The 19862-nt window shown below is 36.0% G+C and overlaps 1 protein-coding gene across 35 annotated transcripts in view; it reads left to right on the forward strand.

Annotated features, from left to right (window-relative positions):
- col25a1 (collagen type XXV alpha 1 chain) overlaps positions 1-19862 on the forward strand; it is a 329419-nt gene that overhangs the window by 210139 nt on the left and 99418 nt on the right. For all 35 annotated transcript variants that reach the window (XR_012382769.1, XR_012382768.1, XM_073907401.1 and 32 more), the window contains 2 exons: positions 9478-9522; positions 12034-12060. Coding sequence is in view for 33 of the 35 variants with exons in the window: in XM_073907401.1 (XP_073763502.1) it covers positions 9478-9522; positions 12034-12060 (72 nt within the window). In the remaining 2 variants the exon portion in view is untranslated. The remainder of the gene's footprint in view (positions 1-9477; positions 9523-12033; positions 12061-19862) is intronic.

Raw genomic sequence — 19862 nt, forward strand, 5'->3', positions numbered from 1 at the left:
AATGCACCTGGGGTGGGAAAGGAAAACATGGAAATAACGCACACTCAAATATTGGACCTTTTGACATTCGCAAGGGACGTTCATCCCACAACGAACTTTTCACGGCCAATAGCAGTACTGTTTGATTTGTTCTTTTATTTATATCTATCTTTTTTGCTAATCCTTATTCAGCTCAACCCCCCAGGTATGTCATTATTTGTTAAAAGTTGCAAAATATCAAAATGTTAATGGTTATGTTTACTGATGTTGCTCAGTTCAAAACAACTAAGTAAATAATGTTGGCAAAGTAGTTATTATTTGATAATAGCAGAGGGAGTTAAAGAGAAAGAAATAATCAAAAGTGAGAGACAGACGGCTCTTTGTATTGCCTAGACCCGTATCTGTCATAAGCGGTTGGTATAAGGTGTGTTTTTTTTTCTTTCCCTTTTTTTCTTTTATTTGTTTATTTATTTATTTAATTATTTTTTTTCTTTCCTTTTTTTCTTGTTGAATGTGGGTATGTTTTCATCAAACAAGCAAATCCGTAAGGTTATATTAGACAACTCATGTCTGGTAGCCTAAAGGTGAAATTTACTTCATGGAACTGTAGGGGTTTGAACAAAACTTCAAAAGTTAAACAAGTGATGAACAGGATAAAATTCTTGCAATCAAAAATAATTTTCTTGCAAGAAACCCATCTAGTAAGTGAGGATGTTTCTAAAATAAGAAGAAGATGGCAGGGTCAGGTGCTATCTGCCCCATATACCACCTATGCTAGAGGTGTTATAATACTAATTCATAAATCTGTTCCTTTTCAAATTAAAAATATAATTAAGGATTCTACAGGTAGATACATCATAGTCCAGGGTATGCTGTTATTTGAAAATATAAATCTGATAAATGTTTATGGACCCAACGAAGATGACCCTAAATTCTATAACAATTTGTTTCTGACTATCTCCAATCTCCCGGGGCAATATATAATTGCTGGTGATTTTAATTGCACGTTAGATCCAGCAAGAGATAGGTCATCAGGTTCAGATAATACCCACATTAGATCGAGAAAAACAATAAATAGTTTTATTAAAGAATTAAATTTGGTGGACATATGGAGACATAGTAAACCAAATGCAACAGAATACTCATGTTATTCCAGCACTTATAAAACTTATTCACGCATAGACTATTTTTTGGTTTCAGCACAACTGGTTTCAAAAATTGATGACTGTAATTATGGTAGTATAGTAATATCGGACCATGCAGCTATGTCACTCACTTATAAAGATGCTAAACTAGTGAAGGATTCTCCAAAATGGCGCTTTCAACCAGGATGGCTAACAGACCCCACATTTATAGATTTTTTAGATAAACAAATTGACCTGTATTTTACATGTAATACTTCTCAAACATCTGCTAGCATAAGGTGGGAGGCATTTAAGGCCTTTATTAGGGGTCAAATAATTAGTTTTACCAGTTCAAAGAAAAGGAGTACACAACTGGAAATGAAGACATTAGATGAAAAAATTAAAACACTTGAATCAGATCTTAACAAAAACAAGTCTAACTCTATAGATACAAATGCACAGTTACTCCTTCTTAGGTCACAGTACAATGAATTGTCGGCTAATAAAGCAGCAACTTATTTACTGAAACTTAAACAATCCTATTATGACCAAGGGGAAAAACCTGGGAAACTTTTAGCATGGCGCATTAAACAACAACAAACAGAAAGATCTATTAATTACATTGAAGATTCAAGCGGAAGAACTATAGTAGATCCTAAAGAAATTAATGAGGCCTTTAAATTATTTTATGAGAAATTGTATAGCTCTGATGGTAACCCCAGACTTGTTGAACAGAAACAATTTCTAAATAACATTAATATTCCTAGCATTTCAGAAAATGAAAGTAAAGCATTAGATGAAGAATTAACAAAAATAGAAATTTTAGAAGCAATCAACTGTATGCAGGCAGGTAAAACGGCAGGCCCAGATGGCATACCTATAGATATTTATAAAAAATTTCAGTCTAAATTAATTTCACCTCTTTTGGAGATGTTCCAGGAGTCCTTTAGGAATGGTCTTCTTCCTACATCCATGAGAAGTGCCCTAATAACTTTACTTCCAAAACCAGGAAAATCAAATATAAAATGCGAAAATATGCGTCCAATCAGCCTTTTAAACTCAGATACAAAAATACTTAGCAAAGTTCTTGCAAGAAGACTGGAGAGCTTACTCCCTCAGGTGGTGGGAGAAGACCAAAATGGCTTTATTCAAGAGAGACAGGGCTTCTATAATGTCAGACGAGTGCTCAATATCTTACATAGCCAGAGAGGAGCGAAAGACACAGCACTACTTTCTCTTGATGCAGAAAAGGCTTTCGACCGTGTCGAATGGCATTATTTATTTGATGTGCTTACTCGCTTTGGCTTTGGTGATACATTTTGTAAATGGGTTAGGCTACTTTGTACGGAGCTCACAGCAGAAGTCTTGACAAATAACATTGTTTCTAAACCCTTTAAAATATCTAGGAGTTGCCCACAGGGAAGTCCTCTATCACCTTTATTATTTATCCTTGCAATAGAACCATTCGCCATAGCAGTGAGAACGCATAATGCCATATATGGAATTCGAGAGAGCCACTTGGAACATAAATTAGCATTATTTGCAGATGATATTATTTTGTTCCTTAAAAATCTAAGTAGCTCTATTCCTGCACTCCTGGATCTTATTGAAACTTTTGGAAAAATATCTGGATATAAAGTTAATCACTCCAAATCATCTATAATGTTACTTAATGAATCAGAGAGAAAAAATAGCCAAGGTTATGCTTCTATCTTTAATTCAACGGATAATTTTACATATCTGGGTATTAAAGTCATGGATGAAATAAATAAGATTGCTCAAATAAATTATGACCTAATTTTGGATGCTACTATGTCATTAGTAGAACGTTGGACATCTTTACCCATCTCAATGATTGGCAGGATAAATATCCTAAAAATAAATATACTCCCTAAATTTCTTTATTTGTTCCAAAACATCCCCTTGCCCCCTCCCTCATCGTTGTTTACTAGAATTAAGAAACTGTTTACCAACTTTATTTGGCAAAATAAACGTCCCAGACTACGTCTAACTTTATTATATTTACCATTTGATCGAGGAGGACTTAAATGTCCAAACTTTCAGTGGTATTATTGGGCTGCTCAGCTGCGTACAATCATGTATTATTTTTCTTCTGAAAGTCCTCCTTCTTGGATGGATTTGGAATCCCGCTCTATTACACCACAAATACCACTGCACTTATACCTATATTCGGCAGACCTCAAATATCTAAGAAAAAACACAGACAACCCCATTGTATTGAACATGATTAATGTTTGGTTTGATACTTGTAAACATTTGAATATAAATCCCTCCTGGTCACGTTTTAGTCCTATTTGGGGTAATGTTAAGTTTAAACCAGGAAAAAGTGATGCAGGATTTCGGATATGGGCTGAAAAAGGGTTAAGGAAAGTACAAGATATGTACAATAAGGATGAAATATTTATGTCCTTTGCAGTAATTTCAAAAAAATATGATATTCCAAAGACGCATTTTTTTAAATATCTTCAACTTAGAAGCTTTATATCCTCATCTCAAAATCATTCACTAGATATTCCTAACATTTCCTCATTAGAGGCAGCAATCCTAGGACACTGTTATGATAAAGGTTCAATTTCCTCTTTGTACAGATTGTTTGTATCTGGCTCTAACGAATCCTCAGAATCAAAACTAAAGTTATGGAAAGAAGATATGAAAGATGAAATATCTCTAGAAGACTGGAACGAGGCATGTAGGAGAGCTCAGATACAGACAATCAATAGTAGCCTGAAACTCGTACAGTACAAATGGTTAATGTGAACATACATAATTCCTGCTATATTGCACAAGTTTAATCATAATATTCCAGATACCTGTATAAAGTGCAATGAGGTAAGAGGAACACTTTATCACTGTATTTGGGAATGTGCGAAAGTGAAACCCTTTTGGCAAGATCTTATTGAAATAATTGACCAAATTTTATTAAAGAAATTACCGTTGGATCCGTTGGATTTTTATCCTGGGTATATTTCCTGGCAGCCCTCTCTTACAAAGCAAAGAGGTCAGATTCATAAACATGTGTATTTTACAAGCTAAACGTATTATTGCTCTTAATTGGAAAAATATAAATGAACCTAGAATAGGAAAGTGGATTAAAGAAATGGCATCACATATGTCAATGGAAAAGATCACGTATATTATCAAAAAGAAACAAAATGTGTTTGAAGATATCTGGAGACCTTTTAATAACTTTCTAAAGTACAATGTAAGTGTGGATAGTCTACTACAACTAGAACAGGCTTAGGAATATGGGAAGTATCATGGTCTAAACAGACTACCTGATTTAAACATATCCCCCCCCTTTTTTTTCTCTTTTTTTTTCTCTTCCCCTTTTTATTATATTTATTTAATTGTTTATTTTTATTTCACTTATTTACGTATTATTATTTATTTTATTTATTTTTAAGGGAATGGGTTGTTGGGAGGGAGAATGGGGGGTAAAAAGTTTGCTGTGCCTTCATGATTATTGTTCTGTAATTGTGTAATCTGTTGTGATATGCAAATTGAAAAAACTAAAAAATATATTGTACAAAAAAATATATATATATATATATTTTACATATATATATTTTATATATTTAGTATATACACACACACACACACACACACATATATATATATATATATATATATATATTTATATTAATGCTGTCAATAGATTAAAAAAATAACTAATTAATCACTCTCTTGAAAATTAATCGCGATTAAAACACTGAAACTTGTTATTTTGGCAATTCAAATGTAAAATTAATGTAAACTCATGACAAAAACTTTTTAAATTCTAAATATAATTGTTTATTAGAATTTTTGTTTACCTTGTAACACGAATTTCTTCATTTAAACAACATACCCACAATAAACCATCAAGATCCTGGCTTCACAGCCATATTTATTAAAGAAATAAAAACACAGGCATGTTAATGCCATTTGAATTTTAAAACAATCAATACCAATAAAGAAAAAAAAAAATTCCAAGTTGGATTCTAAGTGGACTGCAAAAAATGCCAAAATACAGGCATTGCAGATATGGAAAATGGAAAATTATAATAGCAATAAAGAATTAAATAAAAACAATTGTACTCATTGTAAAGTTGTACGGCTGTGAGTTGAGAACATTAATTATAAAGTAGAAACAATTTTGCTTGGTCCTCCTCTACATTCATCCAGTTGCTAAGACAATCCAGTCTGTTTACCTTTTCTTTTGAATGATGTGAGCTGAGAGTGCAACGCAATCTCGCAGCAATTCGTAACTTTTTGATTTAGTTGCTGCAGACAACAATGATTAGGCAGGTTTGTTGCTCAGAAACGCACCCGCGCATGCACACAGACCAGGGCCTCTACCCTTATTGGCTGAGGTGCCCCTCTTAGGAGGCACTTGCTCTTCACTTTGCGATCGCGTTGAGCACCTGACTCTGTAAGGGTCTGTGCTTTGTGCACGGGCCTGACACAGACACACATACAGACAGACAGACACACAAACGCACAAAATGCACGCAGGTCAGGACAGGGCAGCCGGAGCGACTACCTTCAGAATCAACACGCATGATCGCTTTCATCAAATTTGCTTAAACTAAGCGTTCTAAAGGATAGTAGTATTTCACAAGGATTCTGACACAACGTGAAGCAGTCACTTTACAAAACTTGTGATAAAGCTGGAAACACATCAAACTTCATGAAACATTGGAGGGCTCATGCTGGAAGGCAGAGAAATGCGCTGACTTTGACAACTCGCAACTTTATCTGACACATTCTGAGTACATGTACATGGATATGTGTGTGTGTGTGTGTATATATTTATAGGCGCAAAGTCTGAAGTACATGACACAAAAGCATCAAGGGGGTGTCCAAAACCACTTTTGCTATTATGAAGACAGACAAATCTGATTTGTGCCACGGCGCATGACCAAACAGGGTTGTGCTTATTATCTTAATGAGGGTGTGTTTTAAGAATAACATGTATTAACCAATCAAAGTCTCATCTCTCATTCCCTTAAAAAGTCAGTTGCATCCCGCCATGGCGTATTTGCTATTTACATGGTGGACCTTGTAAGTGGAAAAACTGAACACTTCATTAGCGTTAAACAGTTAAACAGAGCATCTGGAGTGTGATAATAAAGAACAAGTCTCTTCTATTTGGCCTCTTTACTTACTCTTTACTTTTACTATTTACTTTACTCTTTACTTTACTCCTTTACTTTCTAGAATAAGGAAACGATGTTGTACGCACTCCGCTGAAGAAATGTATTAGCCTACATACTTAATATAGTTTGTTAAGCACAAAAAATTGTTTTTTAAAATTATTTCAAGTTCAGTTCTAATTCCCAGCAAACTAACAAATAAACAATAATAATGAAGTGTAATCAAAAACTGAGATGTATTCAAACACACGTCCTATTTTTATGCCCATATGGGGATGCAGATGTCTCCAAAACACCACAAGTGGACAAATCTAAACTTGTTTTTTATAAAAACAAATATAAAAATGCAGATAATAAATAATACTGCTAATAATAATAACATTATAGAAACGCAAATTTTCATGAATGAACTGAACTTTGTTTCATTACTAATAGACATAAAATAACAGTGTCTGACCAAGAAGTTGAAAATCTAATCCTTCTGACGGATTAATCAAACAGGAAAGCACAAACAGAAATTAATGTCTTCTGGAATACTGACTGAATTTTTGTGCTCATTTGAAGCTTATGATAAATATATGTGCCCATCATCTCAAAGCTTTATATATATTGGATTGAAATAAAAGGTGTAAAATTAGTCAATAATTATTTTACACCCAAGTCCGCTAGTGAAGGACCACTGTAAGCCCTATTCTAATGGTAATTGTTTTTAGGGAGGCATAATAGATTTTAAAATTTGCAGGAGAGATTCGTTCTGTCCAAATCCAGAATGTTTTTTGTCAGAATGTTGTTTTTTTTCTTCAACCACCCAGGTAAAATGACCAAACTCAGTTATCTACTTGGTGATTTTATTCCATCGAAATCCACATCTCTAAGAAGGTTGATCTAAAAATGGATTTTAAAAATTCCAAGTGGCCACTCTTCGTCTCATGTCGTGAATTTAAAATGGACTCTTTTCTAGAAAGCTTGTCCATGTTATAGCTATCAAAAAGCCACCTCTTCTGTGTTGTGTTGTAGTCTAATTAAGTTGGCTGTTGTCATTATGATAAATGCACCAGCAATGATTCCATAAATCTACCATGCTTTTGATCAGGTTTAGAGGTAGGATTTTCTTTTAAAGATGTCTCCATGAGAAACATTTGCCATCTGAATAGGGAATTCAGTCTGCAGGTGTCTACAAATGCTTGTAATAACAATGCCTCGTGGGCGTGGTCGCAATAAAACTAACGAGATCAGACTGAGAAACTAGACATAGCGTTGGTTTCATACTGATTACTTTATTAAAAGTAGACACATAACAGATTCGGTTTATGTATTGATCTCATCTGTACGATCAAAACTGAAAGTGTAATTTAAGTTCATTTCAGCAGTTTGACGACACCATAGGTCAAAACGCGTATATGCGGTCTTCGACCCCAAGGGGTTAATCGTCAATTTACAATATATATTCTCAAGACATTTTTAGGCTAATGTGTTTAAATCCCTATTCAGATGGCAATTGTTTAAAAGATGTGCTCCGAGTTTGCTTAGTAATGCGAGTAATGTTAGTCTGTGTCCTACCAACAAACTATTAGATAAAGATGTAGCCTTCAACTTCACAAAAATGTATAAAAACGCTACAAAAATGGACCAAGACATATTAATCCTGCGTCTGTCAGTCTCCGCTAATGTCAAGAATGTCAAGGCCAGGGGTTACTGTGAAATACTGCCTTTTTCCTGTGTTCCCATCACAGGATACCTGTCTGCAAGGCTACATTTCTAAGTGTCCTTTATAAGTTTATTCTTTAAAAAATTTCTGTGAATACCGAATGAGAGGATGATAACTTGCGCCAAAAGCTGTTGTGATGTGCGCGACTGTTTAAAAGATTTCATTACCGCAGATGGTGTGTTTTTCACCTGCTTTTTTTGCTCACAGTTATTTTTGTTAATATGGACTAATTATTATTCTTTAAAATAACATTGCTTTAATATGAGATTACCAAAACTAACTCAGAATCTTATTATTATTCAATCTTTGTATAAACTATTCCATATATTTATGATGTATTGTTTTTTTAACCAATTTAAGATGTTTGACAATGTTAAGATAATATGTTGCATTTTGGCATGTTTTTATTTATTTTTGACTTATTTATGAACTATTTATGGACATAAATATTGTGTTCCTGGACTTCACTGAGCTCAAGTAATAGTTTCATGTATAACGGTTGTGAATGAACTTGACTGTTGATGTCTTAAATAATAATGTCAAATAACCAACATTTCTCTAAATGGATATATCTTGTTTTGCAACAAAACTTCATTTACAAAAATAAATTTCAGTAGATTTGCTATATGTAAGTTTATCAAGTTTGCAAAGTTTTATAGAGTGCATTGACTCTCACAAGTGTATCTCAAGTTTTTTTTTTTTGTGATTAATATATTTTAAATAAACTGCACACAAAAAAGTACATAAACTTTTTTTTCTGATTCCTTCTTAAAACTCTTCCCTCTTAGTCACACACCTGTCTAATGGCTTATTATGCAGCTCATTATGCAGGTCTTTGTCTTCTCAGGTGTGACTCACTGCATAGTAATGATAGTTCACGCCTTCTTGCATAAACCATTTTCACTCAAAAAGTGACTTGGAAATTTTAATTTATTATATTGTTTTCTGTGAGCAAGTAAACAAGATGATTCTCACATCATTTTGAAGAAAAAACACTTGGCTTCAAGACCCAGTTCTTAAAAGTCTTGTGCACAAATGTTCTCTGTGTGTTTCACAGCCTTTTTTCAGTGACTTCAACATTGTGACTTCAACAGTATTTCACTAACCACGCATAAACATTGTTTTTTTAAAAAACACAAACACATACACACATGCTGCTTAGGTATTATTGTATCCCAACATGTGCTGTTTACAGTGCTATCACCCTTTAGCCATTAATATGTTTTCAAAATATTGAAAACAACACAAATGTCAGGGCATGTCAAAACTTCTCCAGAGCCTTAAAACACCCTCAGACTCCAGAGGGTTAAGCCTGATTCACTTTATTTGTATTTATGTAGTAAAAATAAATGTAAACATTTCAATCTTTATTTTACTGTTAAACTTTATAAATCAATTTGGCAACAATGGCTGCTTGACTGAATTGATGTGTGTCACATGACTTTTTAAAGGAGTGTTGTTAACAGGTCACTTTGTGTGTGTTTTTTTTTATTATTATTATTTTTTGTAGGGAGATATTGGTACACCAGGAGTAGATGGAATTCCTGGCATTAAGGTTTGTAACACTTTTGTAAATTTATCAATCAGAAAGTGTAAAGGTAGCCAATGCTTATTTTACACCAAAGCCTGCTAAAGGAGGACCACTGAAAGCCCTATTCTAAGCCCTATTTTAGGCATCAAGGTTTGTGACAAGTTGGGGGCAATTTCTTCCACAATATATATATATTGTTCGCATGAGCAAATCAGCAAAAATGAAGGTAAATATCAAAGGCGAGGATGATTACTCGCGTTTACTTGCTTGAATCCCATGCTTAGAGGAAGCACAACTGATGCTATCGGTTACCTTTGAAATAGACTAAACAAACAGCGATGATTGTGCACCCACAGTCCTGCTGTTTTCGAGAGCTCAAGATAAAAAAAAAAAAACACACATGTTCTTTTAAAAGCAGCAGTCACTGCTTTCATTTTAATTATTCACTGAAAAAATTATCTCTGAAAAACTGTTGCAAGCTATTTATTTGTGTTAAATTTAAACAAACAAATTAAATTTAATAAAATTCAACTTAATTTGTTGGTTTAACTTCAGTCCAAATAAATTGTTTACAGCCACTTAACATAAAAAATGAGTAAATCCGAGGATTCATATCTGAATATTTTTTTTTCAGTGTTCTTTGAACAAATTAACAGGCCTATATTAACCGTGTGCATGTGATCATCCTTTCATTATGTTTCACCTGCTTTCTTTTGCTTAGTTATGTTTGTTAACATGGTTTAATTATATTTTTACAATAACATTGCTTTAATGGGAGATTACTCCCCATTTATGTGTAGTTAACTGCTGATCTGGGACTTTTAGCCAGGACCAATTACTGTGCATATTTTAGATATATGACAATACTTTGTAATGACAATAATTTAAATGTAATGTTTGTTTTTTTTTAAAGAAAAATTTTGTTGCATTACAAAATGCACCTATAATGCTATATTTTCATTGTTCTGACACATTAAAACATTGTGGCTATGAAATACTTATTTGTTGTGGTCAGAGCAAAATTTTGTAAATCCTTAATTTTGAGCCGTAAAAAGTCCTGTGAAATAAAAACTAATTGCATTGCGACAACCCATTTGCTCATACACACTAAGCAAGCTAATACACAACACAAACAAGAAGTTAAATGAATAAGCAGGCATGTTATGGACATAACACAACATCTAAAACAAATCATCTTTCAAATTTATGCATATAAAATATATTTCCCAACAAAAAAAGTGTGGCTAGTGAAAATGGCGAGTGGCTAGTAATGTTGGAAATCTACAAGCCACAGTGGCTGGTGATATAAAAAGTTAATGTCAAGCCCTGTATATATATATATATATATATATATATATATATATATATATATATATATATATATATATATATATATATATATATATATATATATATATATTTTTATAAAGAGAGAGAGAGAGAGAGAGAGAGAGAGAGAGAGAGAGAGAGAGAGAGAGAGAGAGAGAGAAATAAAAAAATCCATATTCACAAGATCCATTAAGATATTATCTACTGCCCACTTAAAAAGTCTCAATAACAAAAGTCAAATATCAATTATCATGACCATATTATTTAAAATCATAAAATGCATAATGTTGGAGCACATAATGTTTGAATAAAAATGTCCTTTCTTCTATTTATGGAGGCCTAAATCTTCTCTGATATAGATCATCCCTGATAGCTCATGCACATCTATTTGATGTGTGCATTTACATCTGAAAGATATGTTTTAGAGTGTTTGTTCATCTGCAATACATCTCACATTAGTTGTTAAACAGATGTTTCTAGTTTATTATTTATTTCATAAAATCAAAGTTTGTCAGATCATTGAACAAAGCAAACGAAGCTGAAGTGGGATTCATGTACTGATCACTTAAATTCAAGACTGACTAAATTAAAATTATGTTATTAAAACCTCCAGAGAACTGGATGTTTTTTAGGCAACGTGTCATTACTAAGGGAAGTCAAAAGATATAATGTCATCATTAACCTGCAGGCTGAGAGGGGATGTGAAAAGATTGTAAAAAAACTGATTGGGGCTGCGGTGAAATAACAATATACAGTATATACGTAGGAACTGCAAGAAAAAAATATAAATGAAAAGAATGTAAAAATAAATAAATAAGTATAAATAATGGCTGTGTGTGCAGGTAGCCTAGAGCTATATATATATAACAGAATCATAAAGTCTTTAAAAAACATTTGGTGTAGAACAAAATCTGCTGTCAGGCCTAGCCTCGGTAATTGGGAGCACCGTAGAATTCCTGATATATATATATATATATATGTAAATGAGAAATTCTACGGTGCTCCCAATTACCCAGGCTAGGTCTGACAGCAGATTTTGTTCTACACCAAATGTTTTTTAAAGACTTTATGATTTAGTATGGGTAACATGAGCATCATATATTAGCCTTACATATTTTAATTGAATTGTTATCTGTTATGGTATCACCATTCTGAATGCATTTTTTCTTTTATATGCCTGTTTCATCACTGTTTTTCCCCCAATAGGGTGACAGAGGTGAACGGGGTGAGAAGGTAAAATACATTTTCACTCCAGTAATTTTGTCAGTGTTGCATTGATTTGCATCCTTTTGAAACATCATGTTGCATCATAACATGCATATATGTTGTTAAAGAAATATAAAAGTGTACCCAAAGCCCACCATATGGTTATGGTAATAAAGTAATGAACCACTGGAATAGCAAAACATTGAAAACTGTTGGTTTAACTTGGTCCTCTAACTTTGAACAAGGGTCACATTTTCTCAAGTTGTTCTTAATATCTAATCATTCAAAGCATTAGATAGCTTTTATAATTTCTGAACAAACAACTAGCACCTTGCAGTAAAACCAAGCAGTACTGAAGTCGCACAAAATAATTGGAATTTGCACTAGGCAATTGTTGATTTTCTCTGATTTTATGAATCATCATGTCATCACAAATGTGTTCCTAAATGACCTCCATAGAGGAAGCCAAATGTACTGTATGTGGCACAGTACCAGACAATTTAGGCTACCTGTCAAAAGCTCTTTATTCTTAGCAGCTGCAGCTGTCCCCTGGCACTACTCAAGAGGACAGTGTTGATGGAGTGTAGTTGGAAACTGTTGCTCTTTATGTCTTGGATCACTTCTTCGAGGGATCATACTTGAAACCATTGGCAAACGTATCCCTAACCATTTACTCCCACCACTCTGTTTTTCTAAAATTGCTCATTTAGAACAGCTTTGGATCATTTCGTCTAATTGAGTCAAGCGCCCACACAGTTTCAAACAGGTCAAATATAATGAAGCAGATTCCAATCCACCTTAGTCCTGAAGTGCATCCAGACATTTTATGGAGCTTAAAAGGGCTGGAATCAAAAGTTACTTAAAAAATAGAAGATTTATTATATGAAACTGTGTAATTATATATGAAATTGATTTAAAAGTTCCCAGCAAACGGAGGTGTATTTATTAGGTTCATTGTCTATATCTAGTCCAAAAGCATGCCTTGTGAGCATGATCTGTGGACCCTTAACATTTTTTTCTGGAATTAGTTTGAACTTAACTGTGCAATTGAGAAAATATTAAGAATCATACTTTATATCCATTAAATAGTCTGTTAAAGAAAAAATATATATTTTCCACTCATTTTGGTGTGTTTAAACTGTTTAAGCAATTAAGTTGCTGCTGAACAATTATACCATAAATTTCCAGTGCAGTGTGAGTTGATGCATTACTGAAATCGTATAAAAAACATGCATTGTATGCCTGGCCTTAGACTGACCTTTCATTTGGATCCACTTGCATCCAGTTTGCCTAGACAACTAACAGAAAAGGCTGGGCAAACAGAAAATTTTAGTTGTTTATGTACATTTTTTTAGTTTTTTTCAGGCCCTACTTTTCTTATTTACTTTCCATAAAAAATATTAGTTACTTAAAATTTTTAAACTGTGCCTCACTAGAACAGGTAGTTGAATCCATTAGCAGAAGTGTAATAAGGCCAGTGGTAAAAATCAGTTTCAGTACAACGTGCTGAAAGTCAGTAGTTTAGGCACAGGCAAAAGTTAGAAACACAGGCTGACAATATAATAAACAGACAAATCCAAACAGTAATCCGAAGGCAAAAATAGGTAGTGATGTGACATTCTTCGTCTGAAAAAATAAAATTACACCTTGCAGTAAAGCTTCTTGATTTGTTTTTCAATAACCAAATGATCCTTGATGTCCAAAGCTTAATTTGCATCTAAAACCATGTGAGTGCTTTGTACTTTGATTAAAAAGCATAAAAACGGGCATTAGTAAGGTGTATTGCAAGAAATTAAGAGTCATTTACCACACATATTAACAGTGGGATGTGAAAATAAGGGACGCACCCAAAACCAAGAGTGTCTGCATTTGCCCCACGTGTACGGAATCCGTCTATTGATCACTCTGAATCGTGTCTGACTGTCACGCACCACAACATGAATTGACTGTTTTGAGGATTGTGACGAGGGGCAACGGCGCCTGTAATATAAAGAAAGGGAGTCCTGCAGTTTTTTTTCATAATTGTTTTCATGCTTAAATGAAATGAAAGCCAAAACAGATTTACATTTAAGAGCAAGAGGTATCACCTGGTGAATCGGTGGTATGAGTTGCATATAGGAAGGATCAGTTCTTTAATGTTTATTCCCACCCTTCGTAGAAAGAAGAAAAATACGTGAGAAATATGGGAAAATACCTTTACGAGATGAGAGCAGAATAGAATTGTAAAATAAGGGGAAAATGGGAGGGTTGACCGGTATGTAATTCAAAAACATTTTATTATGGTTCAAAGGACTACACTGGTACCAATTCTTATGAACAATTCTGACAATGTTCATTAAGCACAAAACCTTTATAGTAAGTTTTGGCCATCTAGGCAAAGGTTGTATCTATAGGCTACAGATTTTTACAACCCTGATCACGTAAACGCGTGTCTGTTTTCTTTCTGTATATCTGTATTTATTTACCTCATCTATCCATGTATTTTGTTTACAAATAAATGCAGATAATTTAATCAATCCTCCCTGCAACACTGCGAGCTTTGAACAGCACATCAGTCTTGATGATTGTACATTTTGTCTAAAAATACAAGATGATTATGGTCAGTAAACAGAATAACTGGAAAACTACTTAAACCTACATACACATAAAAAAACCTGCATAATAATGCCATTGTTTTCTTCTAAATGGTTGAGTAATTTACTTGATGGTTGTTAAACTTTGAAAAAGATAACATTCTGGATGCTCGATGCCATGGGTGTTGTCTATGAGCACTGCAACTGCGCCAACAGCGCTTGCATCAATCTTCAAGGTGAACGTTTTTTTTTTTTTGTTTTTTTTTTACGTCTAGTGTGGCCAACACAGTTGTGCTAAATAAGACAGCTTTTATATTCTCAAACACCTGCTTACAATCGTCCGTCCATGCAAATTTACAGAATGAACCAAGCAGCAATGTCAATGAATTCTTTCAGAAATTGCGATTTTTAACCCAAAATTCCTAAAAATCAAATGCAGTTCTTTCCACGAAGCTTGAATAGGGAATTCTGCAAGGGCATTTACTTTTGCATTCACCGGTCACACTTGACCAAGACCCACTTCGTCATCTCAGTATGTGACTGTAGCTTGTTCAAAATCACATTTGGTATACTTAATTGTGAGGGATGCTTTCTTAAAACATGTGAATACTTTCCTGAGAGTGGAAATATGATTCGCCCAGCTATGGGAATAAATCACGACATCATCACAGTTAATGAGTCTCTGAAATGTGGCTCAGGTGTTACGCATGCCAAAATCATTACACAGTATTGCATAAAATTCTCCAGAGACACAAAAGCAGACAAATCAGATGCATGAGCTGTGAGAGGAACTTGCCAGTATTTACAGTAATTTACTGACGAATGTTGCAGTCAATATCACCTATGCAGTCCTCCATGTGCGAAAAGGGAAAACAGTCAGGGACAGTCACAGCATTAAGTTTTCTGTAGTCAGTGCAAAATTTAGCAGTACCATCACTTTTTATGACCAGTAAGCAAGGTAACCTCCAGTGAGCAAACACTAAATGGGACTAAATACAAGACTGCTTTTCTTATGGCAAACAACACTAAAGGTGTACCCTCATCTCAGTCTTTCCCTGTGTCCAAACAGTATTTACGAAGCATTGACTTTAATATCTGGTGGAACCATTCTAAAGCTTCTTGGCTCTCTGGATGGTACACACTGGCTATTCTATAAGAAATGTTTAAAGTTTTTAGTACTTGTGCAAAAAGTTTTTAAATACAATTCGTATCTTGGCCAATTTGAACCTCTCTGCTGCACCTTCTCTCCTCCTTAAAACGAGTGTTTCTCTCTTCTGATTGGCCCGCTCTACCCCTCATTGGGTGTTCAATCATGCTCAGCTCTCCACATACTCCCACCTCCAGCCTCAGGGAAGCACTCTTACTGAGTTTACGGCTAATGTACAGCACCAGCCATTACACTCCTGCAACCTCCTGGGAGAGATCCACCCCCAGACCCCAATCGGACGCTACCGTCTGCAATAGAAAGAGAAGAGCAAAGTCAGGAGCGTGCAATAGCAGCCCCCCACAGAGTATAGATTCTACCATTAAGAAGACCTTTTAGCACTGCTCCAACCATTGGACAATGTCCAGTCTCTCCTTTTTAGTGAGATCAGTCAATGAGCTGACGAGGGCCAAATAAATAAGCACAAAACCTATAACAGGCTATAATAACCTATACAAAGTCTATAACATCCCGTCAGTCCCAAAAACTTTCTTACCTCATTTTTGGTCTTGAAGAGCCCATATTATACATGAAATAGGGTCATATCTTGGTTGTAAGGGTCTCCAACAACAGTCTAATATGCATGCAAGGTCAAAAAACACTTTCTTGGTCTTATAATCTGCATTATGAATCGTCCAGTGATTCATTTGTTCCCAAACCCCTCCTTAGCGCGAAGCTAATCTGCGCTGATTGGACCGATGACAGTCTGTTGCGATTGGTCGACTGCCTTCAGTGAAAGAGTGAAATGACCAACAGCTAATCAGCAATATAAAAGTAATCACAGTTCATACACGCTTGATAGTGTAAGGCGTGGATTTTAGCTGCCAGTGGGTCAATGTAAATACAGACGACTAACTATTTTATTGAGCAAAAACTCCAAAAACTGTTGAGGAGATCTTCTAGCTTGTCTCACTCTGCTCTTTTCACAGACACACACACACACACACACTCTTCCTTGCGCGTGCGCACACACGCACACGCACGCACACACACTACCCTCCTCCACGGAGCTCCGTAAACAAAGCAGCACGTGTCGCGTTTTTAACGTGGCTTTGCACGCGATATGAGAATATAGCGAGTTAACCTGATACAGTACACGCGGTTACAAGTAACAAATCACAACTAAATACATTTGCAAGCTAGAGTCAATGAGGCAACAACTTTAATTGCACGTACTTACACATGAGAAATGGAGGAAGAAACCCATCCTGACGTCCATCAGTAAGTTACTCTTTACTGATCCTTCCTTTAACAAACGCCGATGAAGTATTCTTTGTAGCATGTAGTATCCAGAAGTTTCCAGTAGTTTCCAACTGCTTGGTTATAATGCTGAGGTTTCATCTTTGGGTAGAGACTCGATAATATCCATCTGCAGTGTGACTTCAATCGACCGGCACGTTTGTGTGTGTGTGTTTGTGGGTGTGTGTGTGTGTCTGGGTTTCTGTGTCAGAGGGCGGGGCCGCAGGTTTCAAATCTCCCGGGTTTGCGCATGCACGTGAATAACTTGGTTTCGTTAGTACGTCATGGCGAAACACCTAATGACTCGTTATCATGGCGACTCGTTTAAAGCACTCTGAGTCGACTCTTTTATAGATGAATCAACCGTTTTAAACACTGTACTCTTACAGATTTAAGCCTTAGCTGGATACTTCACTTCACTTAGAGCTGTGTTACACACTACATGGAAGGGAATTTTCAAAAACCCATAATATGGGCTCTTTAAGACTGAATTCTACTTTCACATCAAGCGCTGGCGTATGCTCCGTGGCTGTCTGCGATGCTGACGTATACCTCTCAAAAAAATGTAACAACACGTCACAATGACGTGTAGCGCAAGCTCTGTGATTGGTCAGATTGGTAACGCTAACAAGTGTGGGTGGAGGCGAGAGCCACACGAGCCTGATTCAGTGTTTTAAAAAGTGTGGAGTCCTGTGAAGGAGCTCCATATTGTTTCTTGTTTACCTTATGATTAAAGTTGTTGCCGAATCCAGCCTCAAAATGAGCTAGTTTGAGCCACTTGTACATTAAAGTCCTAACAGGTCCTAACAACCATGCCCAGTACTGTCTTGATATGTTGCTGAATATAGTTAGTACGAGCGAGCAGGAGCGACAACACATCACACATCACACGTTAGAGGTGCCAGATGATGATGAGCTGTTTTGCTAAGAGATGATTGCCCCTGGTCACCAGAGTACCCAGCCGTTCCCAGCCAGTGCAATAGAAGAGTGCCCCCCTGTAGTTGCATCACTGGGAGAATCCACCTCATTGCACTGCAGTCTAGATGCTGGTGTGGGCGGTTCTCGCAGTCTAGGCCTGGGAACAGGAAAAGAAAGAGGAGGAGAAGAGAGAGGTTATTTCGCCGACCCTGGCCCTCGCCACCAGGTGATCCTCCGCCAACTTGATGGCCATCCCCAGGTCTTCTGGCTTGTGGCATTACACCCACTCCAAAGTTCGGTAGGTGAGGCGGGAGATGAATTGGTCCAGCGCCACGGCATCCACCACCTGGGAAACGTTCCGGCAATCCTGGACCAGCCATCTGTGGCAGGTGTCATAAAGCTTTTTCAGGAACACAAAGGGCTCACCACTTTAGACCTATTCCAGCGACCGGAAGCACTGGCGCTGCTCCTCCAACATCCTCTCGAAGAGATCTAGGAACACTTCTGGGTTGTCCTCCGATTCCATTTTTTGTAAAGTGATGGGAGTGGGCCAGATCTCCTGGGCCAGCAGACTCTGGATTAGCTTGCGGTCCTCCTGCTGGGCTTTTCAGTTCCACTAGTGGGTGATGTTGTTCTCTGAATGACTTCCGCACATGGACTAGTAAACGGAGTGGACATTCTGGCAGCTAATTTTTTTCTACTTCCTGGGTTTTGGCACCACTGTAATATTGTTCGTTGTTATTGTGGGAAGAAGAAGACAGGGTTGGCAATTCAGGTAAGCAAATGTCTTTATTTTTAATAATCACACAACTTGTGAAGTTGTGTGTGTGAATGTTTGTGTTCTCTCTCTGCTCTGGGCTGCTCCTTCTCTTCTCCTTAAAAACAGTGCCTCTCTGGCCCAATCACAAACAGGTGTTATTTAATATTTCTGATTGATCCGCTGACTAGCTGCCAGGCTCTAAGCATGCTCTCCCCCTTATTGGGTGTTCGATCAAGCTCACTTCTCCACACAGACATTGTTTCTGGAACATCACATTTATCATCAGTTTTTTTTTGCCAATAGTCATCAACACATCGTTCACAAAGCTAGGTGCCATAAAAGTCTAAGCCAAATCAGCCACATTAGCAAATTTACGTACTTGCGGTCATGTAGAAGCACACGCAGGAAAAACGTAAGAAAATTTTTCTATGAATTTGTCAGAATGGTCTGACAACACAGGTTTATCACACATCTCTAACACTGGCATGAATTTACCACCAGCAAGATTATTGCCAATAATTTCATTTACACAGGGCACAGGTAAACTGTCCACACATCAACGTGTACAGAACAAATGTACAAATCTGGCTGTAGGTAAATTTCATAAAGTGAAACTTTCACAACACCTATCTCAATCCCTTACACCAGGGGTGTAAAACTCAATTCCTGGTGGGCCGAAGCCCTGCACAGTTTAGTTAACTGAGTTTGACATCTGTGCCTTACACTAATACATGACTTCCACAGAATGTCTCATCTTTTTTTTTTGTGTCTGTGGATTTGCCCAGACACAAAACCTTCCAAAAGAAAATGCTTATAGCATAACTGGGATATGATAAAAACTCCCTGAATTTTACCAACATCCACTGTTTTTACAAAAGCAACTCTTTTAGGAACCACTTCTTAAGCACCTTGTTGCTTACACATTAACACAGCACAATTAGCTAATTAATGTCCTGTCTTATGGCAATAAAAACATAGTCTTCACTGGTTTTTACTGTCTGATTTTTTAAATGAGTTGGCCTTTTAGAAATAAAACTTGCAAGAACTTTTTAACGTGAGCAGGGGTAAATACATTCTTGTGAGTCAGTGCAAAATCATCAGCAAGGAATAAAGCCTGAGCACACTTTTAAACTCA

Source organism: Danio rerio, chromosome 7 (genome assembly GCF_049306965.1).
Source record: "Danio rerio strain Tuebingen ecotype United States chromosome 7, GRCz12tu, whole genome shotgun sequence".
Lineage (NCBI taxonomy): Eukaryota > Metazoa > Chordata > Actinopteri > Cypriniformes > Danionidae > Danio > Danio rerio.